Source organism: Bradysia coprophila, unplaced genomic scaffold (genome assembly GCF_014529535.1).
Source record: "Bradysia coprophila strain Holo2 unplaced genomic scaffold, BU_Bcop_v1 contig_138, whole genome shotgun sequence".
Taxonomy (NCBI): Eukaryota; Metazoa; Arthropoda; class Insecta; order Diptera; family Sciaridae; genus Bradysia; species Bradysia coprophila.
Genome location: NW_023503409.1, coordinates 10,698,027 through 10,725,190, shown reverse-complemented (window position 1 = coordinate 10,725,190; position 27,164 = coordinate 10,698,027). Strand labels below are relative to the sequence as shown.

Sequence of the window (27,164 nt, the reverse complement as noted above, 5' to 3'; positions counted from 1 at the left end):
TAAGTGATCCACGACATGAAATAGTTGCAAAGCAAATCAATTCATCGAGAAAATGTTTTTCAATTCAATTTGCAGACGATTCCGTATAATTTATGATAGACAAACGCAAAATGACATCAAAATTCAATAATTCAATTTTCACATAATACGCCAATCAGCAATTTTCATGTGTCGATCCAGATTGGTTTGAGGAGGCCATAAAATACGCGGATGATGGAAGAAAAAATTGGAAAAGCTTCGGATCGGAATTTCAAATTTCTCTTTTCATTTTTTGTTTGTTTGTTAAATTGTTTGGTGTTTTTCTAAAATATGCGGTGAGAATGAAGTAGTAGATGAAAGGCAAACACTTCGTTTAAGTGGAGAATGAGAAAAGCTACTGTTTTTGCACGTGAAAATAGCATCTTAAAAAGGTTGTCATTAAGAATTAAGTAGACGCATGCAGATATAAGAAAGTTCCAGCAATAGGCTTTAACCTGTTACTGACGGCTCGCATTGGTTATCGATAACGGTTTCAGAAAAATAAACGTCAAGCTATGACTAATTGCGGTCTTATACAGCAAAAAATTATGTTCAAATCAATGAAGTAAAAGATTTGAAATCTTTTGAAAATACTTAAATCAAATGAAGTAATAGATCCGATAGCTGGCCGTCGGTGAGAGGTTAAAACAAACCGAAAAACTTGCAATCAATTTCAATTTCGTATATTTACTGGTAAACACAGAAAAATTAAACTTTAGACCGTGTCATTGGTCTTAGTACTTAAAACGTAGAGAACGCAACGCATAACTGTAGGAGGTATCATCACCAATGCTAATTTAGATAGTTAACGAAATTTGATCAATTTAATCTTTGAGGAACGACTTAATCATAAGTTATCGACGGCAATGATCTCCGCGGTTAGTGTGGTCGTTATATCAAAAAGGATGTTTTTAAACAAACGAAGTAAAAGATTTTTTTTTCCCTATCAATGAAGTAACAGATTCAATTGATTATGATGGCATTAAGCTTGTCGTTTTTAAAAGATTTTCAAAAAAAAATATTCAGCAGAAAATTCGAAAATTCAACTTACAAAACCAATTGGTAATTACATTCCACATCAAAAAGAAAAAAAAATATTTCAAATTTGGATAGGACGAAGGTTTTAGTTTTTTGTTTTTATTTATTTTTTATCGAAAAGCGGAATTATTTTTAATTAAACAAAAACAAAAAAAAATCAACAAAAAAGAGTTTTTAGTTAATTTTTGTCCCTGACAAATGATTTTATTGACAAAAATCACCCCGGAATAAAACGAGTCTAGAAGTCATGGATTGATCTGCTAAGGTGGTGAGAGAGTACAGAAAATTTGAATTCTTTTGAATGAAGGAGCTTAACTTTGCAAAAGGAACTCAAAAACGTGAACCAAAAAATTGTAACAAAAAAATGTCTCTACGACAGACAATTTTAATATGTCTAGGATGGTCATAATAGTTCATATTATCAACTTGCTTTTTTGCATTGTAACTATTCCGTCTTCAGTTATTAACATATGAACATTTTGTATCGTTGTTGATAGAGAGTACTAGCTACGTCTAGTAGCTACGTCTTGACGGTCTTGACCAACATTTCGTTACTCGTACAGCCCTGGTAAGATCTTCATACCTCTAGTCAACGTTTGTAGAATCGATCTCGTCATAACCTTTTACAGACGGTGTTATCATGATATCGATAGCGAAGACCATCGGGTCATTTGGTCTAATATAGGAAAACGCATGCTATCAATTAATGAACTTGTTAAATCGGAACAGACTAGAGTATGATGATACTGATGGTATTGCCTGTTTGTGAAAGGTTGAAAATTGATTGGAAACTGAATTCAGTCGGTGCTCATTGACAGTTTTAGGCTAGACGAATCGGAGCGAAGTCATTCCATTTTTTAAGAATGGAAAGATGATTTTATTGTAAAAATATAATTTTAGTTTTTTAAAATAAAATATGGAAATTCGATGTTATGTAGGTTATGATGATGTACACGTAAAATATTGTGACGATATATCAGTAAAATTTAATTATTGTTTGAAATAATCGACAACTTGTTTTACTGTAACAATACCTACAAATACTGTTCTGAAGTGGCTGCACACTGATTGATGATCCAGCTATATGTTAAAGCAAAACCATTTCAGACATCTTTGAACCAAACACTTTGTCCTCACCAAGTCAAGGGAACGACAGAAAAAGCACGAGATGTGAGTTTCTTTTGTATTGTCTGAGGTAAAATGTTTCCTAACTGACAACGCCAAGACGATAATCTATCCACAAGATTGTAGAATTGAAATTTACAAGGCGATTGTGTAGTCCAATGAAAGAATGCACAACAGGTCCACTAGAGGTTTAGGAGCTAGGGAGTCTTCCCTATCCCTACCCACTTATACTAACTAACTAACTAACGCTTAGTAACAAGAGTTCCTACAGTCTTCAAAAATTCTTTGGTTCAAAAACACTCAAACTCCTCCCGCCCTCACTTGGAAGGGCTGACATTTAGGGTTTAGCAAAATGTCAGGATTCGGCACATTTCAAGTGAATGCGGTGTGAACTGTATAAATCGCTGGTTTGATGATAGCGACATCACATACGACCTGATTGACAAGCACGAGTATCTCGACAAAGTGGCATCCGGTAAGTACTTTAATCCTACGGAAAGTGTGCACAAAATCTTTCGCCATTGCTACCGCGTCAATTGTAATAAGGGATCGATCATCGTTTGCGCGTGGGGTAATCTGGCACACGGTGCTAAAACAACGCATTTTTCAACCACGTAAAATATGAACTCAATACGATTTTTCGATACTAACCTTTTGTAAAAGGAGTCATTAAGTCGACGACAGAGCTAAAAATCATTTTCAGTGTTAAACTTACGCGTGTGAGTTCACTTTTTACGTTGTTCAAGAGTGCGTTCTTTTTGCACCGTGTGCCAAATTCCCCGATGCCCATCGTTTGATCCTGTGCATAAATTTAATAATTGCGAACGCAATTGTAAACAATGACCACAAATTTCTAGTTTTTGGCTTGTTTTTCTGTTCAACAATGTAAGTCTTTTTCTGATCGCACTCACTACGTCTGGCCCATAGTCATAATGAAGCGATATTTAGAAAAAAAAAACCTTTCTCACCTCACTCACACCACTGCGGCAATTGTCATTTTTGCTTTTAAAAATTCAATTTAATGTTTTGCAGTCTAAAAATGCATCGAAAATACTTGCTTACTTACTTTACCGGCACTACAACCCATTAAGGGTCTTGGCCTTCTCCAACATGCTTCTCCAACCGGACCTATTCGCGGCTAACGATTCGCAACGAGTGACACCGATTGTTTGAAGATTTGAGAGGACTGAAGGTGTCGGGGAATCTCGCACACGCGATCATAGTATGCGTCCTTTTACGACATGTAACATAAAGTCATGACTGTGCGAGATTCACCACTTAGAGGTGAATCTCGCACACCATGAATTTGTGTGGTGTGCGAGATTACCCTACCCCGGACTGAATCGAACCATCTGGCCTTTGGTCGACCTGCATTCCTCTTCCCTTCAGGTTTGTTTTTCAATATTTTCTTCGGAATACGATTTTCCTCCATCCGTTCCACATGACCGAGCCACCGAAGTCTATTCAGTTTGATGATCCTGACTATGTCTGGCTCTCCATAAAGCTGTTTTAGCTCAAAGTTGAATCGTCTGCGCCATCTGTTTTGATTCGGATCCAGAATCGGTCCGAATGTTGTACGCAGGACTTTCCTTTCAAACGTGAGTAACGTCTGTTCTTCTCTTTGTCATGCACCACGACTCCGAGCCGTATGTTACAACCGGTCTTATTACCGATCTGTACAATGTGCACTTAGAAACTCTGCTAACTGACTTGGACCTGAGGATGTTCAACAGACTATAATAGCTTCTGTTTCCTAAAGTTATTCGCCGTTTGATTTCGTCCATGATGCTGTTGTCGGTATTTAGCTGAGATCCCAGGTACACGAATTCGTTCACCACCTTGAAAGTGTGAGCGTTGATTTGTACATTCTGCTCGCGCGGTCGGTTCGAATAAGTGATGATCATGTATTCCGTTTTTGTGTCATTCACCTTTAACCCGAGGTCGGAACCTTTCCTCTACAAGGCCACAAAGTTTTCTTTAACAACTTCCATATTTCTGCCGATTATATCCAGGTCATCTGCGAAACCAAGTATTTGACTGGATTTGGTGAAAATGGTGCTGCTGGTGTCTGTCTGGGTGGCCCTCACTGCTGCTTCAAGAATCAGATTGAAAAGCAGCGTTGCGAGAGGATCTCCTTGGCGTAGTCCTTCCTCAATGTCAAACGATTCTGACAGTTTGTTTCGAATCCTTACACGGCTGTTAGCTCCTTCTAACGTCATTTTCGTCAGGGCGATCAGTTTTTCGGGGATGCCAAACTCGGCCATCACTCTCCACAGTTTCTTTCTGATCACACTGTCGTATGCTGCTTTGAAGTCAACGAACAGTTGGTGCAGTTCGACGTTGTATTCCTTGCACTTCTCCAATATTTGTCTGATTACAAACATTTGATCTGTTGTTGAACGACCTTCTCGGAATCCACCTTGGTATTCACCAACTGAACATTCCATGTACGGGAGCATTCGACGGTATAAAATTAACGCGAATATCTTGTAGGCAATGTTCAGTAAGGCTATTCCTCGAAAATTACTGCAATCCAACTTATCACCCTTCTTGTATAACGGACAGAGTATGCTGGTCTTCCATTCATCGGGCAGTTCCTCTTCATTCCAGATACGCACCACGAGGTCGTGAAGTTCCACACATAACGCATTACCTCCGTTTTTAAAAAGTTCGCCAGGGAGATTGTCGATACCCGCGGCTTTGAAGTTCTTAAGCCCTGATATCTCCCTTTCGACTTCCTGAAGCGTTGGTTGTGCAATGAGCGGCTGTGCGGTTTGAAATGGTGGATCGTTATCTTCGGTCTGACCAGGTGGGAAGTCCGGGTTTAGCAGTTCTTTGAAATATTCAGCCCATCTTTTGATGCACCTTTCCTCATCAGCTAAAACCGTCCTACTCTTATCTTTGCACAATAGGGGTTGTTGACTGTAACCTTTCTTAGCTTCGTTCACCTTCCGATAAAAGTTTCGAGTCTCCTTTTGATTTCCAAACCTTTCAATTTCGATGAGAACTTTCCTTCCTTGCTGTCGCTTTTTCCTTCGGAACAGTTTTCGCTCGAAATTTCTCTTTAAACGGTACTCTGTTTCGCCTGCTCGAGTAAATCTAGCCAGATTTTTAAGTCGAGCTGCATTTTTGTCGTTTAGTGCTTCCTGACATTCCTCATCGAACCAGTCATTTCGTTTTCGTACCGTTCGCTTTCCTACAGTCTCTGTTGCAGCAGTCTCTACGTTACGTTTTAATTGATTCCATACATCGTTAATACTTTGCTGTTCGCCTCCCATTCCGTTGATGATTTTTGCTTCCAGATTTAATAAAAAATACTATACCATAATTCAATGCATCAATTCTGACTGCAAATCATCCAATTCAATTAAATAAACTTGAAATATTTACTTCGACTTTTAAAACCTCCGCGCATATGGTAATCTGAATAGAGTATTATGATGAAAGAGAAAGAAATATTTTGACAAGTATCCCAAGACAAGTTATAATAAACTGGTCTTCGGTCCTCTCGCTCTCAACGTAACATGTTAAAAGAGAAGCAAATACTTTGACAAGTACCGCAAGGCAAGTTCATATAAACTAGTCTTCGGTTTTCTCGCTCTGATCATAACAGACTATTATGTCAAATTCAAGTTGTGTTGCTATCTGCAATGAAAGTACAAACCAGGTATGACCTGTCCATTCAAACCTGAGGAAATAGCGATTTCATACAAAACTAAGTTGCTGCGACTGAGCCCCGTACGAACCCTTATATCTATTGCAAACGTGACCCTAGTGCGTCTGTCGCCATACTTTGACCGTAAGCGTATTGTGCCCGTAAACGTAGTTAAAGTAAAAGTAAAATGAAATGTGTACATCTTAGAAATTGCGCATAGCGCAGTTCCTTTCAAATGTAACATTTTCGAATTGACCTAAAATTTTAATTTATTGACTATTCCCTTGAGTGTAAGTCATGGGTTTTACGAAAACAAATACACCGTACATAACACGTTCACTATGATTAAAAATGTATTGAAATGTGATGAAAAAACGTTAAATATAAAAATTTTGTTGCCCGTTGTTAACACGATAGCTTGAGTAAATCTCAACCGATTTTCAAAAACTCTTTTTTATTCGACGAAGTGTTGAAATCCTCAGGTCAAGTTCGAAAATGGGTATTATCGGTTCAACCATCTGGGAGTAGTTCTCAGAAGAAGCCTTTTCTGCTCTTTGTTAACACGATAACTGGAGCAAAGTTCAACCGATTTTCAAAAACTTTTTTTTATTTGACGAAGTATTGAAATCCTCAGGTCAAGTTCGAAAATGGGTTGTATTGGTTCAACCATCTGGAAGTAGTTCTCAGAAAAAGCCTTTTCTGCTCTTTGTTAACCCCAGTTACAGTGTTCTGAACCGATTTAAAGAAAAATGTTTGATAAAGCACAGAATTCCTGAGGTTAGGTTTCAAGATACATTATATTGGTCTAACGATGTAGCTGCTGTTGCTAAACGAATTTTTTGATCTATTTCAATAAGTCTTTCGTGTTATTTTATTTTGTCTTGTTAACAAAAGCGAATAAACCACAAAAAATTAGCGAGTGTGGAGTTTGCGGCCAGAGCGAAGCGAGGGCCGCAATTTACACGAGTTTAATTTTTATTGAAGGCATTCGTCATTTTATAGACAATAACGGTCTAATATAAGCGTAAAACCAGGCCAGTAACAGAAAATGAAGTTGTGAATCAAAAATTAGTATCGTTTTATAACGTCTCAAGACTTTACAAAGATTTTCAGTAAAACAAAACAGAATTAAATTATAAATGAAAGATTTAGACCGTTCTAGTAGTTCTTCTTAATCAACCAATAAATCATTACGAATACAACATCTATTAAGAAGTTCAGGTTCAGACAGTCAAGGGATCTGACCCACCCAACAGGTGGGACCTAGTATATAGGGCCTATTATCGGCCTCAGTTCAAGGACTAAAATTTAAACTTTTGTCAACAATATTCTCTTCGGTGTTCGATTACCTTACAAATGAAACAAAAATTAGGAAAAACGGATGAAATTTACTCGAGTTATATGCAAAATACATTCAGGGTCGAGTAGCCGTTAACTACTATGGCCCTAACTCCCGGTCCACTCACCCGATTTTAATAAACTTTTTTTCCTGGATCGTTATCGACAATATACCTATCTTTTGCCTTCATTTATATTTCCATCGTTTATTTTGCCGTACATATCCCCTAACACTTTGCCCTTACCGTCTGCTTCGAATTTCATCAATTTTCACACGGCATCATAATCCTATCAGCCTCTTTGCACTTTGTACGGGGCTAAAAAACTCACTTTTCAATGATTTTCATTGAAAGGTGAGTTTGTTTATATGAAATCGCTGTAATAGTTTCATTGGCTATCTGTACACGAAAACACACAGGTGGTCTAGATCCATAATTTTCGCGATTTTTGTGTTGTTGTTCATTGTTTTGTTGTTTGATAACTAAGCAAATTTTCAAAATATTTAAATATTTTCAAAACCTAGTCACTGTTCAATTACGAAAGGGGACACATCGACAAATTGATAACGGCCGCATTTATCCTTGTATAATTTTCGCAATAAGATTGACCCAGTTTTCAAAACAAATAATAAGTTTCTTATAACGTGCTGCCTCACGGTGTAAACAAATCTTTCTAAGGCAATCGGTACCACTGTAAAGACGTTTCAATTAAAAACTCTCCACAGTGTGAAGCAAAATGTTCTTATTTTTTGTAACTGTGTTGCTAACTCTGAGCTACTTGTGGCTAAAAAATCGTTATTCGTATTGGGAACGACTCGGAGTGCCCGGCCCAAAACCAGTGTATTTGTTCGGTAATTTGCTGAAACAATTGACTTTCCAAGAACACATCAGCACAGCAAATAAACGATGGCATCGCACGTACAACAATGTTCCATACTTGGGTTTCTACAAAATGCTACAACCAGCGGTTATGATTCGCGATCCCGAATTGCAACGAGAAATACTCGTTAGGGCGTTCATGAACTTCGACGAAAACGATGCAACCGTCGACGATAGCGATGAGCTAATCAAAGCTAATCCGTTCATTTTGTCCGGAGATGAATGGCGTCATAGTAGAGCAATGTTCGGCGCCTCTTTTTCGGCCAATAAAATTAAGATAGTGTTCCCAGCAATGCTGAAAGTGGCCAATGAATGGGAACAGTATGTACGCAGCTTGGGAATGAATACGGAAATTGATGCAAAAGATGTAAGTAAAGCGAGTGTGAGGTTCTTGTATGAGAGTAGTGTTGAGCACTAAGTGTTAATCATAATCATGGTGTGCGTTTTCGATTGAAGTCTCCGTTGCTTAGCGTTCTGTAGCATTCTGTTAGATGGCTAGATAAAAAGATGAAAAGTAGAGTTTTCAAGTGAATATTGAAGTTGATATTCAAGTTGATCCGAGGCGGATTTTACATGCTGATGGCATCGAAAAAAGTGCTTGAAATATGTGAAGTGAACTTTATCTTGACTACTTTGAAGAGAGTAATAAGGCCTTTTCACTAGTTACGAAAAGTAGCTGCTAGGCTCAGTGGTGGCCTAACTTTTCGTCACTAGTAACTAAATAGTTATTTTCCTAACTCATGCTAAAATGCTGTTTTAGCGAACGAGAGGTTTCCAGCTCGAGCTGGAATCGAATTCGCTAAAAAAGCATTTTAGCATGAGTTAGGAACAACGTTTTTTCTAAACGACGTGAGAAATGAACGACGAAGTCGCGATATTTCAACACTAGTTAGGAAACAGTTATTTACATAACAAGGGATAAAAAGTTGAAAAGTATAGTTTTCATGTGAATTTCGTTGGTCAATAAACACACGAAAACGAGACTTTTTATTTTTATCCCGAGTTATGTAATGGATGGAACTTTAATTAAGTAACAATCAAGAGCTGATCGTCAACATAAGGACAAAAAAGCGAACGAAGACAAGATAAGGGAAATCGATAGATCGAAAAGTTGTTGATCGACAGTAAAAAATGTTTGAGCAAGGCTGTAAATTCACGGCAGAGTAAAATAGATCAGGCAGTAGCGGTTAATTTTTGAAACGTCAAATAAGTGACCTAAGACACTGTTTAAAAATGAACTCAAATGAACACTGACATAAATAAAAAAATTTATTCGCATAAAAATAAGACTACTAGATTATTCAGGTTCCTAGTCAAATCAAGCACTCCTGCCTGGTTTACTTTACTCTGCCGTGTGTAAATTCACGCCGTAAATGCGGTCGAAATTCAAAATGGAAAGTGCGTAATACTTTCTAACGCAGCGTCATTTTCATACAAGAAAGCTTTGAAGTTTAGTTTTCGGTTCACTTTTTCATCGAATCGTTCACTTAAAATTTGAAATAAGTGGGTCTCAGGTACCTCTGAAACCTGCAAATTTTGCCAAATATGAGGGAAAAACTTTGAGCTACTGTCGGCCTTTATGTAGTTGGTCTCCAAAAATAATTTTTTGGTCATTGGTAGAGGAAATGTTGCTCTACTGCTAGAACTATTTATTAGCTTCATCCCTCATGTATCCACGCCTCTATGACTGTTTGAAAATCACGTTTTTTCAACTTTAGCATGTCTCTGTCGGCTTCACTTGCACTTAGGGTACCACATTTTTGTACAATTGTTATTAGAATTTCAGGCACTATCGATTGAAACCACAACCAGTTTTCCTCCACTCTCTCTGTAGACAGGATGGACGATGCACCACTGTCACCGAAAATACGGATGAAAATCAAAAAATTTTGTGGAACCTTGTTCAGGGCTCCGAGCTGACTAATAATATCGAAAAATATCAAAAGTGCATCGAAATGCTCAGTTAAAATTAATTCAACCGCACCGTGACTGTTTTAAAACGTTATTATCATTCGTTTCATAAATTATTTTAAACATTTTTTTCTGCAATTTGGTGATGAAAGGTCCAAACATTAATATTTTGCAGTCCAACACGTGTCTCAGTGTGAATTCTGTTCAATATACTGGGACCGCTGGATTTTACATGCTGAGAGCGTCGAAAGTACTGCTCGAAACCACGACAGAGTAAAGTTAACCAGGCAGGAGCGCTGATTTGACTAGCGACCTGAATAATCTAGAAGTCCTATATTTTTTGCGAATAAAATTTTTCAATTTATGTACTTTTTTCCCCACTTCATAGGGTTTATTTTAACATTTAAATTTTATAAGTTACAATCGTTTGTCACATAATTAAATATAAAAAATTTCATTTAAACTGTCTGATTTTGGAAGGGTGCCTAAAACACATTCGTAATTTCCTCTTTGAATATCAAGAGATAATCTTTGTATGAAAAATGTCTTGATCTGTTGTCACCTGAAGTTTCGATCAATTTGGATGAGTTTTATTGTTTCCGATGCCCATGGACCGATTGTTTCTACAGCGAAAGCAACGAAATGGTAGTTGTGTTTAATTTCTTCGTATAGTTTATGTTTTTTTCTTGCTGCATTTTCTGATGCTTGTCCGGGTTTATTGTTTACACGAAGATAACTTTTTGTCAGTGTTCATTTGAGTTCATTTTCATAGTGTACTAGGTCCCTTATTTGACGTTTCGAAAATGAACCGCTCCTGCCTGGTTTATTTTACTTTGCCGTGTCGAAACATCCGAAACATGAAAAGTATACGGTTTTCGACGCATGTAGAATACATTTGCTAACTATATTGATGCTGAATATTATGAATATTTTCAACCTACAGTAGATAAATCTAGTCTTCCAGTAAACACGCTGTGAAAGTGTATCCAATGAAGCAATACCATTTGCTAAATGAATCGATGTGTTTCCATTTTTACCAGATATGTTCTCGTTTTACCACCGAAACAGTGTTGAGATGCATATTTAGCATCGATGGCAAATCATTCGAGCGACAATCTGAATTTTTAGATATGGGAAAATCGGTTTTCCACCCCGACATAATCACGGCGATGGTGTCGGTTATTACTTTCTTCATACCTGGAATACGGAAATTCATGAATATTTCGTAAGCCATTTGATAAACAACGAAAGTTTTTTGTGTCATCACATTGAATCTTGAACACTTTTAGCATGGTTCCGAAATCGATGCAACGACGGTTCACAGAAATGATTCGAGAGCAGACCAAAATGCGAGATTCAGGATCTGTACAATGTGAAGATGTGCTGCAATTCGTGCTAAATGACCGCGACAAATATCGTATGGTCGTGTAGGGCTTTGATTTTAATCCGATTGATTTAATTGAGTTTTTTAAACGCAGAAATGAAGGAGACTGACATCACGGGTATTTGCATGGGATCTTTCATCGAAATGTATGAAACAACAGCGAACGTATTGGCATTGGCCTTCTACACTCTAGCCAAAAATCCACATATTCAAGACGAATTGGCTCGTTGCATTCAGGAGTCATTGGAGGCAAACAATAACGAAGTCACACACGACCTGATTTACAAGCACGAGTATCTCGACAAAGTAACAACCGGTAAGTCCTTGTAATCATTGAATTTTTACACCGAACGTTGTCCCCATATCCAAATTTCTACCGTACAGAATGCATGCGAATTCAGCCCGTCTCCTTTGGAATGCAGAAACTTTGTACAAAAGATTTCACCATGCCATTGCTGCCGGGTCAAAGTGAGCCCACTACCATTCCTGCTGGAACGTCAGTGCTGATACCTTTCGCTACAGTGCAACAGTGAGTAGCATCGCTTCATTATTTCGACCGTTCTTGTATTAGGCAAAATTTTATCGCAGAGACCCGACCTACTTCCCCGATCCTGATTACTTTGACCCAGAGCGTTTCTCGCCGGAACAAAAGGCTCAACGGCACAAAAATGCGCACATGTAAGAGATCTTGTTGTTTCGTTCCGATGATTATCCAGTAATTTTTCTCCATTTTTCTGATTCAGGCCTTTCTCTGACGGACCACGGATGTGCGTTGGCGTACATCAGGCTCTGTTCAATGTCAAGATGGGATTGTTCCAAATGATTCGTAGCTTTGATGTCAAACTCCATCCGAATAATAAACCGTTCAAAGTGCATCCGATGACATTCGACAACATTCCACAGGACGGAATCAAATTGATTTTAACACCAAGGGAGGCAATCTAATCGCTGGTTTCTGATTGACGTTCTAACAGGATGTAAATTTGAGCTGTTTCAATTGAGATAAGGGATCTCACGCCACTCCTCAGCAAAAAAGAAGTTTTTCCGAAATGCACCCAAAAACTAAGAACGCACATCGATTGTGGGACCTATTGGGAGCTCAGAACAGCATTCAGTAAAATCGGACCAGCTCCTTCCCCATACAAAATTTTTCATTTCATGAAATTTCATACACTCCTCTGAAACCGTTTTGTCACAAAAGTTCCGTGAGTGGACATATTTTGATCGAGTTAACGACTTCACGACAATTTTCAAGTCAACAAAGTGATTTTTCTCACATTAAATACATTGAGTGGGGTATCGTTAGAAAGGTATGACCTCTGACTATAAGATAAAAATTAACTTCGATCAAAATATGTCCGCTCACGGAACTTTTGTGACAAAACGGTTTCAGAGGAATGTATGAAATTTCATGAAATGAAAAATTTTGTATGGGGAAGGAGCTGGTCCGATTTTACTGAATGCTGTTCTGAGCTCCCAATAGGTCCCACAATCGATGTGCGTTCTTAGTTTTTGGGTGCATTTCGGAAAAACTTCTTTTTTGTTGAGGAGGGGCGTGATCTATGATCGTTTGATTGAATAGCGCTCGTGTTTTTCCGTAATAAGAACTTTTCAGTTTAAAGTTCTGGCGCATCCTAACACAGATTTTTTCAAAAAAAATGATTTCATCTTTTCTGGTGTTGGTATTTTAATGTTAATGTTGTTGACAAAACCCACAATTGGTATTTTAATGGCATTAATTTTTGTAATAAATTGTTTCTTTTCCCTTTGCAAGCAAATGCGATTTTCAGTTGACCTCTGACCTTACTGTAACTAGTTAAGTATCATTCAAATCAGTTAAACGAGCCGTCAGAACAGTCGGAGCGTTTGCTGCGTACGTGACCCTAGTTCGTCCGTCGCCCTACTCTTACCGTAAGCCTACTGCGCCCGTAAACGTCGGTAAAGTAAAATTCTTATGAAATGTGTACGTCTTAAAAATTGCGCATAGCGCAATTACGAAGCCCCGTACGACGTTCCTTTCAAATGTAACACAAATTTCAAATTGACCTAATATTAAGTAAGTATCATTTTCATCGATTTATATTGATTTTACAAAAATCCAAAATGGCGGCCGACGGCCATTTTGTTAGGAGGTGGAAAGTAGTACGGCTGCTTTACATTCGTTAGTACCTTTCAAACAAAAAAAAAATTTGAAATTCGGTCAAAGTTTACTCGAGATATTAACAAAAAACACCACCTTCACTGTAAGGCCGAGTAGCCACATATAACCTCACTCCAAGAGACCTAGCTCACGCTCCGGTGAATCGAATTTCATAAACTTTTTTTTCCCTGATTGGTACGGTCAATACCTATCTAATAAAGCAAAATCCATCTAAATACGTTCAAATTTGGCCAACCTACAAGCAAAAACGGCTTGCCGCCCTGTACCTAGTTCACACCAAGGGGTCTAACTCACGAGTCGGTCATCCAATTTTCATAAACTTTTTTTTTGTCGATCGGTATTGTAAATACCTTTCATTTGACGTATCACTTACAAGTGTAGTGCTTAAATGTCTGGAGATATCGTCGAAAAACAGTTAGGCACATCTTGGGCCCCAGCTCCGGAAGGGTCGACCCAAAATCGCCCATCTTCGAACTTAGCCTCACTATTTTGACTATCTTTCAGGGAAATTTTTTTTTTTGAAATCGGATTTGATTTACTCAAGATATCGACGTGACAGACGGACGGACGGACGGACGGACGGACGGACAAAATTTTTATTGCGGATTCGTTATCTATGAACATAGGCAAACACTTTGCACTTACCGTCTGCTTCGAATTCCATCAATTACACACGGCATCGTAATCCTATAAGCCCCTTCGTACTTCGTACGGGGCTAAAAACCCTCAGGGTGATATATTGACGCAAGTCCTTGTGTCAACTTACAAAATAGCTGATATCGCTGAGGTTGACGCATTCTGCGCCTGTACGCAAAAATTTTATCAACAAATTGATCCAACAAATTTAGGCTGATGCTATTCGCACGCGAGTGCAAATTACACAAGTATCGAAACAGTAATTTATGCAACAAGTTGTGCAAAGAGGTTTCGCAACATGTTACATAGAACTTTGTTTGCAACCAGCTGCGAAAAGTGAACTTTTGAAATGGAAAACACAGAACTACATCCGACATACATTTAACCCTATGAATAGAAAATTACGTGATGGTTAGAGATGTTGCTTCATGAGGAATTGGTTTTAGTGTCGTGGGTTCAAAATTTGTCAAATTAGAATTATTATTTACGATTAATGGCTCAAAAGAAGTGATAAAAAGTGAGCTAGAGTGATTAAAATTAAACTTGAGCAATAAAAAATTACAGTGTGTTCAAACTAAATTCGAACACCGTAAGATTTCCGAGTTTCTAAAGTCATTAATGTCAAATAGCAAAAATGCGTCCGTTTCAGCCTTTTTCTCAGGCGCACTTTTTATTTTGAATTTGAATTTTTCATCTTTTTCAATTTTTCGTTGTTTTGCTACAGAAAGTGTTCAATTTTAGGTTTTATTATTTTATTTTATAATTTGGAGGCTCAATACTGTAATTTACGTCCGGGCAAATAAAAGAATCAATAGAAATAAGTAACTTTTTTTAAAAGTTTTATCAGATTTTTGTCGTATAGTGGCCGACTTTTAATTTTTTGGTATAGTGGCCGCGCGACTTGCAATTTTGAGGACTATTTCGATTCAGCTGTTTGACAGTCTGGTCCATGTAAACAGGGAAAGTCAGTTAATTTTATAATCAGTTGTAGATGAAAGTAGCAACAGTGGTTTGTTTATTATCGTTAACAATACGACTAACTGTGGATTTACATAGCAACGTAAAAGTGACAGATGCAAAAATTTTCTCATACGGCAACTCGAAATTTCATTCATAATTTTAATTTTATGAATGAAATTTCGGGTTGCAGTATTTAAAAAACATTGCATCTGTCACTTTTACGTTGCTATGTAAATCCACGGTAAAGATAGTGTATTCGTTGTTTTTAGAAGATATTTTTAGACCCGTACGAAGTACTGGGGTTTTATAGGTTTACGCATACGTTTGTAACACGTCGAATTGGACTCCCTGAGTAAGGGGAAACCTATTGTGGTTGTCTAGAGATGCCAAATCCGCGAAAAAAAAATGTCCGTCTGTCCGTCTGTCTGTCTGCACGATAACTTGAGTAAAACGCATCCGATTTTGAAAATTCTTTTTTTTCCCGTTTGGTAATGTCAAAAGACAGGCTAAGTTCGAAGATGAGTGATTTTGGATCGACCCCTCCCGAGCTGTGGCCCAATAAGTGCTTTACGGTTTTTCGAAGATATCTCCGGACATTTAAACGTTAAACTTGTAAGTGATACGTCAAATAAAAGGTATTTACAATACCGATCGACAAAAAAAAAGTTTATGGAAATCGGATGACCGACTCGTGAGTTAGACCCCTTGGTGTGAAACAAGCACAGGGCGGCAAGCAGTTTTTGCTTGTAGGTCGGCCACATTTCAACATATTTCGTCTGTTTTAGCTTTATTAGATAGGTATTGACCGTACCAATCAGGGAAATTTTTTTTTATGAAATTATGTTCTCCGGAGCGTGAGCTAGGTCTCTTGGAGTGAGCTCTTATCTGGCTACTCGGCCGTACAGTGAACGTGGAGTATTTTGACAATATCTCGAGTAAATTTTGACCGAATTTCATGAATTTTTTTTTTGTTTGAAAGGTATTAACGAATGTAAAGCGTCGGTACTATTTCCGGTCTCCTAACAAAATGGCTGCCGGCGGCCATATTGGATTTTAGTCAAACGATATAAAGTGGGAAAATTTGTACTTAGATAGTTTCTGTTAACATGGAAATAATGTGTTAAGTGTGAGGGGTTTCAGGGATTCCATATATGGACATCTATATATACCTATATACAGCTATATTGAGCTATATACAGGCATATAGAGCTATATAATAGCATATTCCTCTGTGAAATGTTTATTTACAGTGAAATATAGGTAAATATAGCGGTATATAGCTGTTTAAATAGGAATTTATGAAATTTGTCTTCGTACGGGGCTGTCTATATTGCCTCCGGCAATTTATTTGTATATGATAACAAGGCAAAGAGTGGATAATGTAAGAGATTTTAAAGGCTTTTGACACGAATAGGTGTTTCGTACGGGTCGGCGTTAGCTATGTTTTTACATGGAAAATATGTTTCGCATGGATAGCATGCTTCAGATGGAAAACATATTTCAGATGGGAAACATATTTATCTTCGAATTAAATTTTCAAAGATTCAAAATTTGAAAGAAATGAAGTTGGTCGAGTTGGATAGGCGCTGGATTTATGAACCAGAGGTTGCTAGTTCAAGCCCAGCTGTGGACATTATGAGCGAAAATGCTTTCACTTCAGATTTTGATGTCTAGTATGTTTCACTAAATAAAAATTAAACTTTGTTGGCTTTACATCAGAGTTCACAGGAACTCATAATTCTTGTATTAGAAATGCAGTAGGTATTCTTATGACTAACTATCTGTAAAAACATTGACTTTTCTATGAATTTTTAGATTTTTTTTTAAATTATTCAAAATATATCGGCGCGCCGCGGCTGAGCCGAGCTGCCGAGAAATATCGTTTTCGGCGCGCCGCCGCCGGCACATCTACACTCGGCTAGCCGCCGCCGAGAATTTTTGACTGGCGCACACCTCTAAACTCGTATGGATGCTTAGATTACGAATTAAATAAATTAGTTAGCAGGAGCAAAGTGGCGAAGCCAAAAAGTTCGTGATCCTTGATCGTACGGGAAAAAAATCACATTTTTTAGTGTTTCAGTTAAAATGTTTTTCTCTTTATTCTCGTGATTGATTAGAATTCACAAAATTTAATGTCTAAAATTAAGCAATTTTGAATCAAATAAATTATATTCTTCATCTCTTCTTAAAATGATCAGCTAAAAGTAGAAATTAATTAAGTTTCAATGTCTCTCGTGTTTGTGTAATTAAGTAATAATAATTAATAATTAATAATAATCGTTTAAATATTTTTTCTCTCTCTCTTTCTTTTCGTTATTTTCTTTTAATAAAACAAACTCAGTCTTATTCCAAAAATGAATATCTCTGTAGCCAATGCAATCTCTACACCAAAGCACGCAAGAATTTATTTTTTTTTTCGTTTGATTGAAAATCGAAGATTTTCTTTCCCGTTTTGAATGAACTCTCAATAAATTTTAAAATTTTCATTTTTTCTTATCATACAACAGCAATTCTCTCTTCTCTTTTTTTTATCTTAAGGGGTTCTTAAACACTACCTTTGCAACGTAGTCGCATCCTCAAAGTCAGCTTCATTTTCTTCCAATTTAGCCGCTCCACTGCATATGCGACATTTACAACAAACGATACACGGTGCCACCAGTAACAATAGCGGCGATGCAACCAGTAATAGAATACCGAATCCTGCAAAGATACCAATCACTTGAGCCCGATGCCACACAACCGAGGCACGTGAATGTCCGAGTTTATTTTTGCATGGTCCTTTATCGTAATGACGCAGCAAAAAGTCATCCTATTGAGAGGTGGTAAAGGAAAAACGAAATGAGTGTCAATAACGTATGAAAAACACCAGCAACAAAAACTTACGTCTAAACTAGCCAAACAATACCAACAGAAGACATGTTTACATCGTTTGCACATCATTTGAGCGCAGCCTTCATCCTTTTCAATAGGAACTGAACACATCGGACAGCATTTGATGAGATCACTATCAAATGGTATGCCGATGGTGTCGTCTTCACCAATGGCAGCTAAACGTCTTATATTCTCATCACAGGTAAGAGTCTGGTGCCACTGTAAATTTTCAACGAAAGAATGTAAAAGATGTTGTAATGAACAATCGGTGACTGGCTGAGACAGTATATTCTAAACTCACAGTTTTCTTACAACTCGAACAAAATTCATCCAAACATGTTGGACACTGTACGGCATGTGGTGCGGTAATTGGAACCAAAGCGTTTATTTCGGATTTTTCCGATGGTCCGACTAAGCAAACAGTTTCACAACCAGCTCGGGGACACCAGGTCCTGTTTTTGTCCAATTCCACTTCTATAAAGAACAGAAAAATCGTTGAGACATAATGCTAAAACAATTGTAACAATAGACGATTGTCTGGCAAGATGATAAAGACGATAAGGGTGAAGAATAATTGACTGCAACTCCAGACCTAAAGTTCCTCAGGTATCTCGATAAAATCGTTAAAAATGTGTTACATGTTTTGATGGTGCAAGTTTCAAGAGATTGATTCGAAATCTTTTACTTCAATTGTTTTAAATAAACTTTTCATTGTGTTGCACAACATTAACCTTAGCAAGTCTTTGTTGTCGCTGTTGATAACATGTGAGTGCAACCGTTTCCAAAAGATTAAGAGTGATATCGCCAAATCTTCAGGTGATTTTTTTAACCTTGGAAACAAGCGGTCTCCGATTTTAATGAGTGATAGCTCGTTGGATTCGTCTTTCAATTCTGGGAAACACGTGTCTTTCACTTTTTCTTAAAAAAAATTGTTTTCTTTGAAAAGCGCTCAAAAGTGAAGACATGTCAGAGGGTACCGAAAACAGTTTTTCGGCAATAACTCAAGGAAAAATTATTTTAAATTGTTGTAATGTTGTACGATTGTCGGCCTTGAAAAGACCTACAGGTGGAGTATACGCACCGCTTGGTGCTAGTTGATCCACTAGAGTTATGACTAGAAATATAGTGAATGTTCGGAGAGTCCGCCTTCTCTGCAGCTTCGATGTACCACGGAGCTGAGTATGGGGTGTTGTAGCTGGCCTCACCCACTATCGTTGCACATATAAATGAATCCAGTACTTTTGGGCTGCAAGCCTACAGAAGTCTTGAAAAAAAAGTTGGTGCCAAAATGTAGATTTTTTCCTTCTGTCTGAGGGCCCAACTGCCAGAACAGCGTCTGGAACGGTTCTACGTGAGTAATTTTGTATCGTCTACTATTCCCTTACCGTATACGCTTCACTTTGACTCGAATATAGGTCGTTACAACATATCCAGTGTTAGTAATTCTTGTGAAAAATTATTACATTTTTCTCGGAGGATTTTAGTCAAATAAAGTGTTAGCGTATAGCAAATGACCTCAGGAGTCCGGAACAGTAATTAGTTTTTCAATTGGACCAATATTTGCTACGCGACAGGAGTTTGGAAAAACGATACGATCAAGTGGGAGCAAACGGTTTTCCAAACTCCTGTCACGTAGCAAATATTGGTCCAATTGAAAAACTAATTACTGTTCCGTAGTCCTGAGGTCATTTGCTATACGCTAACACTTTATTTGACTAAAATCCTCAGAGAAAACTTTAATGATTTTTCTCTTGATATTACTAATAGTGAATCTGATATATTCGCGATATAGCGAAGCGTTTTTCTATTGATAAGGTGAAAGAATAGTAGACAATAAAAAATGATTGCCATAGTACCGTTCCAGATGCTCTTCTGGCAGTTGGGCCCTCAGAAAGAAGGAAAAAATCTACATTTTGGCACCAACTTTTTTTCTAAGACTTCTGTAGGCTTGCAGCCCAAAAGTACTGGGTTCATTTATATGTGCAACGATAGTGGGTGAGGCCAGCTACAACACCCCATACTTAGTTCCGTGGAACAACGAAGCTGCAGAGAAGCAGTACTCTCCGAACATTCACTATATTTTAAGTCATAGCTCTCGTGGATCAACTAGCACCAAGCAGTGCGTATACTCCACCTGTAGGTCTTTTCAAGGCCGACAATCGTACAACATTACAACCATTTAAAATAATTTTTTCTTGAGTTATTGCCGAAAAACTGTTTTCGGTACCCTCTGGCATGTCTTCACTTTTGAGCGCTTTTCAAAGAAAACAATTTTTTTTTAAAGAAAAAGTGAAAGACACGTGTTTCCTAGAATTGAAAGACGAATCCAACGAGCTATCACTCATTAAAATCGGAGACCGCTTGTTTCCCAATCACCTGAAGATTTGGCGATATCACTCTTAAGAAGGTCGCTCAGAAGTATGGCGGTAATTTTTGATGTTGCTGGGTCGAATGTATCATTATTGAGAATTTTTCAAAGTTGCGAGTCAAAGGTGTTTAAAATCAAACCAAGATCACAGGACATGTGGGAAGTCTTTTACTCACAGCCACAGGTCTCGGTCTTCAATCATACTATTGGCGATGCTTTACGCAAAAGTGGCAGCACATTTTTTGACGATATCAAGTGCGAGTAAACAGCGACATTTAAATGGGACAAGGAAACGATTAATCGAAACCATTTATTTGCATCGTGAATAACCATTTCGATATCGGTAGTATCACGTAATCCACTCTTTTGCGCTATGAAACTAATGCGAAATGCGAGAAGTGCATTAAAACTATAAAAGAGAAAATATTCTTTATAAACAAATCTTATTTCCACTTTTTTCCAGGGTTTTTTTTTTATCTAGGACACGATTTGAATCCATAATTTTCCTTTGAAAAGGCAGAAAATTACGCCCACCACACTCTGCCTGCCTAACACTCATACACAATTTTATGTTTTTTAATATAACTGAAAGCTTATGGTTATAGTTGAATATCTGAGCATTTTCTTTTCCCTTTTTATCTCGATAAAGTGAATAGAGTGTAGCAATGAAGAAAAGTCTTTTTTTTCCACCATGCTCCATGAATGTTTTTAACATTTCAAGTTATGGGTTTTATGTATGCTTTACGAAGCAATGTATTGCCAGCACCGTGCAATAACAAAAGTTATTTTTTTTTTGCCTTAACAGAAAAGGAGAAAAAGTAAGAAACTGAGTGCTATATTATGGTACTCTTGTTGCTAGTACATCATACTATTAAAAATAAAAAATAAAATAAAAAATTCTGAGATGGAAAACTGAAAATAATAACTCAAAATATAAACAGCATCAACAATTCAAAAACAGTTGTTAAAATATGCTGTAAGCAGTAAACTGGCTGGCTCCAGACTTTCAGATAACTTGGCATACACGAGAAATGTTATAAAGGTTTCGCTTTGTGTTCAACATATTCTTCTTCTTTTTTCACTCATCTAGCTAGTGCTGTAACTACCATAAAATTACTGATAGAAAACACTTGAATAGACAAATAAATTAACAAAAAATGTGAAATTTAATGAAGAATTTCCATCAAAGACGAACACAAATTTTATAACATTTCCCATCACGAGACAAAATGACAAAGTTAGCAGAGGACACAAATTATTAGAACATTTAGTAGTCAATCCCGGTTCAATTACGACAAACATCCGTTAATGTCGAACAGGCTTTTTCAGTAGAATAATGGACCAGTGTTCCACGGCACTTTAAGTACCCTCAAAAGGCCACGGCTTGACACCTGTGTCATGTTATTATCTTACCCGACAAACGAAAAACACTTGTTCTAGAACTTTTACTTTCGAGCCTTAGATGTGCTTTAACGAGGGTAGGCCTAGTGTATGTCTCGGCCCTCACGTATCGTAGAAAAAACAGGTTGGTTTCAAACATGCAGTGACTAATGAAAAAGGAAATTTCGAAAGAAGTTTTGTTTAAAACGTCTTCCGTGCCAGACAAGTTGGAAATGCGAAAATTTGAGTTGACCGGCACGACAGGTTTTTCAATAAAAAATTTGTTTTTAAATTCCATTCTACATTAGGCACTACCTTCATTTGTATATTAACTCAGATTTTCAACGACCGAGATGTACACCAGACCATCCATAAAACCTTTCTAGTGCTCGAAGGTCGTAGAACAAATGTTTTCCGTAACATGACACAGACGTCAAAGCGTGGCCTCATGAGGGACTGAAAGTACCGTGGTATTGTGTATGCCGCAGATAGTTTTTATTGTCTGACCTATCATACGCCACTAATGTGATCATTTTTAGCACCTTAGTGTTAACTCCATACCCAAGACATGCCATAAACACATAGTTCGACCAATATTTTGATGTTCGCAGTTTTTTGTGTGCAAAATTCAGACACTAAGAGCAAATAGATTTAATGAAAATATTTACATTTCTTGAAATTTTGAGCAAATATTGATGTTTTCGATGGATCTAATCATCATATCAACGTATAGGTATAAATCTACGGATCTACAGTCATCATGTGATTGGAAGAAAAAACTTTCCGTGAAATTTCCATTGCATGGCCATAGTCACGCAAGTTTATTCTTCCGTACACACTCAGTGGATGAAAACTCAATTGAAGTTTCTCAGTGTGAAATTTTGCTAATCCAAAGACAAAAGAACGATTCTGTACTAACCACAGCAATACGAAACCACCGCAATGCCACATCATGTGTGCGACATTTGCATGTCTTTATCTTCAAACCACACATAAAACGACCCATTAACTCTCAGTTTGCTAAAATGACTTGTGCAGCAGTTAGTAATGCTCCGATAAGCCCATACAACCTTCTGTAAAAAGCTTTTCATTTCGAATCTACCCTTTTCATAAGCTCAACGTTAGGAAACCAATTCAATACATTAGTGAAAGTAATATGACCCACCTAACGATTGCTTCCATAAAGTTTTTGATTTAACATCGATTCGTGTTCGTGATACCAAAGCTAAAGGGCAAGTTTTGATTCAAACGAAGAAATGGGTTAGCAGTTGATCTTCCTCACCACACAGCAGTAAAACTATTCATTGAATCGCTCCACTTTATTGATTTGTCGAATCGAAATTCAAATAAATTTTCAAATAATAAAAACCATTTCGTTGTCACGCTGTCTGGGTTAAATGGTTACTGTGCAAAAAGGTCCTTCGAAGTGTGTATGAGTCACACAATCGTTGACTGATAATAGGAAAATTGATGAAACGAAAACGAAAATCTCTCAACGGCTGGAAATCACTTCATTCTGGGCGATGTACATTATACAATGTAAATAAACAACACCGTTACATCATCATGAACTTCATTTGCTTTTTTTCTCAACCGTTCACGCTTCCCTATTTGAATTTCGTATTTTTTAAAAAGCTCGTCATATGCAACACAGCACACATATCATTGTTGATATTGAATGAATTGCTTACAATTGTTGGGTGTATTCGATAATCAATAAAATACTTCCGATTACAGTCATCGTGTTTACGAATAAATTTATTAATTGCGATGCCATTTACACACTCTACAGAAACTATATTTGCATGCAACTTGTGTGTATTTATTAAAAAATAATTGCTTTTAATAGATTCAATCAAAGTTTGAGCAATTTTATGGATGGAAATAACGAACCAGCAAATAGATGGAACGAAACAGGGAAAAAAATGAGCTGGCTACGCAAAGACCACTACGGAACTGTAAAGGAATGGGAGAGGAAATGGGCGCTTCAGAAGAAAGCTATGGTTATCGTCGAGCCTAAAATTGTCAATCTATAGATTCCATATAGAGCAGTTACGAGAGTCGGGTTACAGGTTCAGCTCCAGTAACACAAAAGAAAATTTGAAAAAAATGTTTTCAAACCTTTATGAAACAGTGAAATCTGATATGATTTACTCTTCGTAGACAGCCCTACATTATCTATGTTACAAACAGCATAAATAGTATACGAACTCTAAGACCGCCCAACATTTTGTACGGGACTAAAAATTCAATTTTCTTGTTTGAATCATAACGTCATAGCGTAAAGTGAGTGGTTTTTCTGAGACGGTAGAAAATGTTACAGCGCGAGATTGCTTTAGGATAAACAACAAACAAATATCTTGGAACACCGACAACACCGGCGGTGGAGATAAAGATTCGATGGCATCCACACCAATGCGGGTATTTATGGATTGAAAACGTTAACTTGATGCTGGTATACTGCATTAGTTTTGCAAATATTGATACACATCAATAATATGGGTATTTAGTGGCAAAACACAGTTGAAATTTAAAAGTGAATTTTATGCAACGATAGGAACGATGTTATAATACATAGTCTAGTCGTGCAATAGGTCCAAGGTCTTCATTTTGGTTCGGTACGTGTATGTAGGATATGTGTCAATACAACAAACTTTTGTGCCAAAGCTGCTCTATACTTTCTAAAGCTTGCTTCCTTGAGTTGTAAACCAAAGTTCGGAGCAGCGACAGTCAGGTATCAAGTCAAAAATGTGATCTAGGTACTAGATCCGCTTCAGCGAAATCAATTTGCCTTGCCAATTGTGGTTGGAAAGGAAACAGACTCGTGTCAAGTTGGAAAGCATCGTAAATTGTATGGGCTCTTGCCTCCACATAAAATCAACGTTAGGACACGAGGATGCCTCTAAATTTCAATGCCCAAATCTTTTCAAAATAGGCATTAAACAAAATATTAACCTTTTAGAAACGGCAAGCGTATCACAACAAACATTTACCAGCATACCATACCAGCATTTATTTAAAGTGTCTGGTGCTCGATGTAAGATGTTCGTTCTACTTCAATTCATTTATCATAAACTTCGCTATATTATAACAGAGCCCTAAACAGATGTACTCGCTTATTCTGTTCGTCATTGTCAATAGTAGATGGAACAAAGAGCAACCAGTCTTACCTCTATTCAAACGATATCGATTGTGCTTATCGATTAGGCTGCTCGAAGATAATTTTGTTATTTCGTCCAACGACAAAATTCCCTGAGCTGGACACAATGCGTCTGGACATGAGATCTCGTATGCACCCTCCATAATTTCGAATTCGACATAGGCCATCATACACTAGAACGAAAAAACAAAATGAACAAATTGAGAATAAAAAAAAAAGATTTCGTTTTTACGTCTCTGTACTTTTTATCAGCATGTTGATTTAACTAAAAGCTAAACTCGTTATTTATGTTAAATCACTAAATGCCGATGAACACGAATCGTATTGCTTATGATAGGAAGTAGAATGTCAATAATTTTCTATGATCAATATTTTTATGGTAAATCATAATGACGATAATAAAGAAAATGAATTTTGTAATTTAGTTAAGCTTATAAATAATCGTCACGCACGCGATTACCAGACCCACAATTTCAATGTAAGAACAGTAAAAACTCGGTATCGCACCAGTGTTCCGAATAAAAGATGCTCAGGCAGAGGTGGTATTATGTTTTTCGAATTCTTGCAGGGGACAAAGTTTCAACATCAAAATTCGTCGCGTATTTCTAACGCCGTTTAGGAAAAACGTTGAACACGAGCCGTAGGCGAGTTCTAGAACAGAATTTGCTAACAAAAAGCTATCTGCATCAGTTAGGAACGTTTTTCCTAAACTACGTTGTCAGCTTTCCCGAATGTTTTAAAGAGTAGCTAATGTCGAATGAATGCGTTACAATTTTTCAAAATATAAAAAAGTGGCCAGACCTGCTTTAGTACTTTAGTACTTTTAGTACTTTTAGCGTTAAAGGTACGAAGACAAAAAAAAACAAAGTTTATGATAAAACGAGTTAGGCGTTGGTTTTAAATGCTGTCACATCTATCATCAAAAAAGTAAATTCTAGAACGAAATTACAAAAATTTCACAAATTGCAATAGTTCTAGCATGAGTCAACCCTACTTTTCTTATTTTAATTTTCCGAAAGGTTAGAGAATCTCTATCTATTTTCTCTGGATAGTGCTTTCCCTTATAAGTAGGAGAATGTTCGTTGCAACAATTGAAGAAAAAGATTCTGTATCATAAACGCAGTGATACTTTAAACAAAGGAAGTGCCAGATATAACGCATAGATCGCGATAAGCTTGCCATTTCTGAAAGGTTAACAAGGTGTGGGAGGTATATGCGCTGCGCAGGCACACAATTTCATTGTGAACAATAATAAATTACGAAAAACTAGGAAAACTTGCATTATTAATGTAGGACAATAGTCGTGTTCTATACAAACATTCAGAACTTTATGATGGAAATCCTTTGTTTTTTCGTAGATTATCGAAATTAAAAAAAAAGAACGGAAAAGCTTATGCAATATCATCAAAACTTTGAAATTCAATACGAAATTGAACGACTCACTGAATTCAGAAATAAAAAGCGAATTCGTTATTGTCTGTTCGTTTCAATAAAATCCGAAAATACCTTTACCTTGCTACTTCCTACTTCAGTTTACTATTCTTATAAGCTCGCTGTGCAGAAGGATTTGCGAAATAATATTTTAAATTGATGACAATGCAAATGTACATAAAATGTGTATGTCGTAGTCGTAACTGAAATTTGTGCATGGTAATTGGAAAAACTGTGTCAATAGTGCCTTTATTTTCCTTGCTGCTCTCTGTTTACATTACGTAAGCAATGATTGAAAGAAGAATATTTGCATTATAAGTGAAACCCCGGTGAAACCATAGTCTGAGATGTTTTTCTCTCAGTGAAATTTAGACATGGTCCACTGGTCCACCCATAAAGACAGATGACAATATTGACAAAATCTCTTACTTCATCAATTTCAACATTTCTTTCTGCATTTATTTTCAAGACCACATCTGCGGTCAACGATTAGATTTATTGTTGCTATTGTAGCTCAAATGAAAGTAACAACAACTGAAAGCTAACAAGAAAGTTACGATTTTCAAAACCGCATCGCTGGATAATATTAGATCATATGAAATTCACCATGGAATAAAGAAACGCGTGTGTGTGTGTGTGTGGGATGTCATTTATCCAAATAGGACGATTCATCAAAAATGTTATACGCAACGCACCATCAATCTCTTTAATGTTTTATTGTATATTATAAGAAATGTGAATTCCCCGAGAAGTTCAGCCAAAAATTGAACTTTATATGTCAGAAAAGAACGAACGGAAAGCATTCCGTATCAACGAGCTAACCGTGAATGTTTCGTGAACATGTTCAATT

General features: G+C 37.1%; 3 protein-coding genes and 1 long non-coding RNA gene across 8 annotated transcripts in view; 3 read left to right on the top strand and 1 right to left on the bottom strand.

Annotated features, from left to right (window-relative positions):
• LOC119074133 (ubiquitin-conjugating enzyme E2 W) overlaps positions 1-1,197 on the top strand; it is a 30,695-nt gene extending 29,498 nt beyond the window's left edge. For all 3 annotated transcript variants that reach the window (XM_037180120.1, XM_037180119.1, XM_037180118.1), the window contains one exon: positions 76-1,197. In XM_037180120.1, coding sequence (XP_037036015.1) covers positions 76-89 — 14 coding nt within the window. In that variant the 3' untranslated portion in view covers positions 90-1,197. The remainder of the gene's footprint in view (positions 1-75) is intronic.
• Positions 1,198-7,579: 6,382 nt separating this feature from the next.
• LOC119074134 lies at positions 7,580-18,994 on the top strand. The gene is made up of 3 exons (XR_005087145.1): positions 7,580-7,832; positions 18,257-18,259; positions 18,982-18,994. It is a non-coding gene; the product is annotated as an uncharacterized LOC119074134 (long non-coding RNA).
• On the top strand, positions 7,837-12,994 carry LOC119074132 (probable cytochrome P450 6a13). 2 transcript variants are annotated; one of them, XM_037180117.1, is made up of 9 exons: positions 7,837-8,419; positions 11,004-11,188; positions 11,253-11,380; positions 11,442-11,663; positions 11,732-11,876; positions 11,936-12,025; positions 12,091-12,351; positions 12,904-12,916; positions 12,957-12,994. In XM_037180117.1, exons 1-7 carry the CDS (start codon positions 7,910-7,912, stop codon positions 12,290-12,292), a joined length of 1,482 nt encoding a protein of 493 aa, XP_037036012.1. In that variant the 5' UTR covers positions 7,837-7,909; the 3' UTR covers positions 12,293-12,351; positions 12,904-12,916; positions 12,957-12,994. The 2 variants fall into 2 exon arrangements, with proteins under 2 accessions (XP_037036012.1, XP_037036010.1); XM_037180115.1 differs by having other exon boundaries at positions 12,091-12,355; positions 12,905-12,994.
• LOC119074128 overlaps positions 17,597-27,164 on the bottom strand; it is a 75,946-nt gene continuing 66,378 nt past the window's right edge. For both annotated transcript variants that reach the window (XM_037180112.1, XM_037180111.1), the window contains exons 6-9: positions 24,894-25,056; positions 18,277-18,449; positions 17,988-18,194; positions 17,597-17,913 (exon numbers count right to left, since the gene is read on the bottom strand). In XM_037180112.1, coding sequence (XP_037036007.1) covers positions 17,656-17,913; positions 17,988-18,194; positions 18,277-18,449; positions 24,894-25,056 — 801 coding nt within the window. In that variant the 3' untranslated portion in view covers positions 17,597-17,655. The remainder of the gene's footprint in view (positions 17,914-17,987; positions 18,195-18,276; positions 18,450-24,893; positions 25,057-27,164) is intronic.

Bases quoted from the DNA above. Each gene is read 5' to 3' on its own strand.
- LOC119074132 (XM_037180117.1), top strand. From the start codon at position 7,910: ATGTTCTTATTTTTTGTAACTGTGTTGCTAACTCTGAGCTACTTGTGG. The intron at 8,420-11,003 runs GTAAGTAAAGCG...CATTTTTACCAG, and splicing joins CGGAAATTGATGCAAAAGAT to ATATGTTCTCGTTTTACCAC. The intron at 11,877-11,935 runs GTGAGTAGCATC...ATTTTATCGCAG, and splicing joins CCTTTCGCTACAGTGCAACA to AGACCCGACCTACTTCCCCG.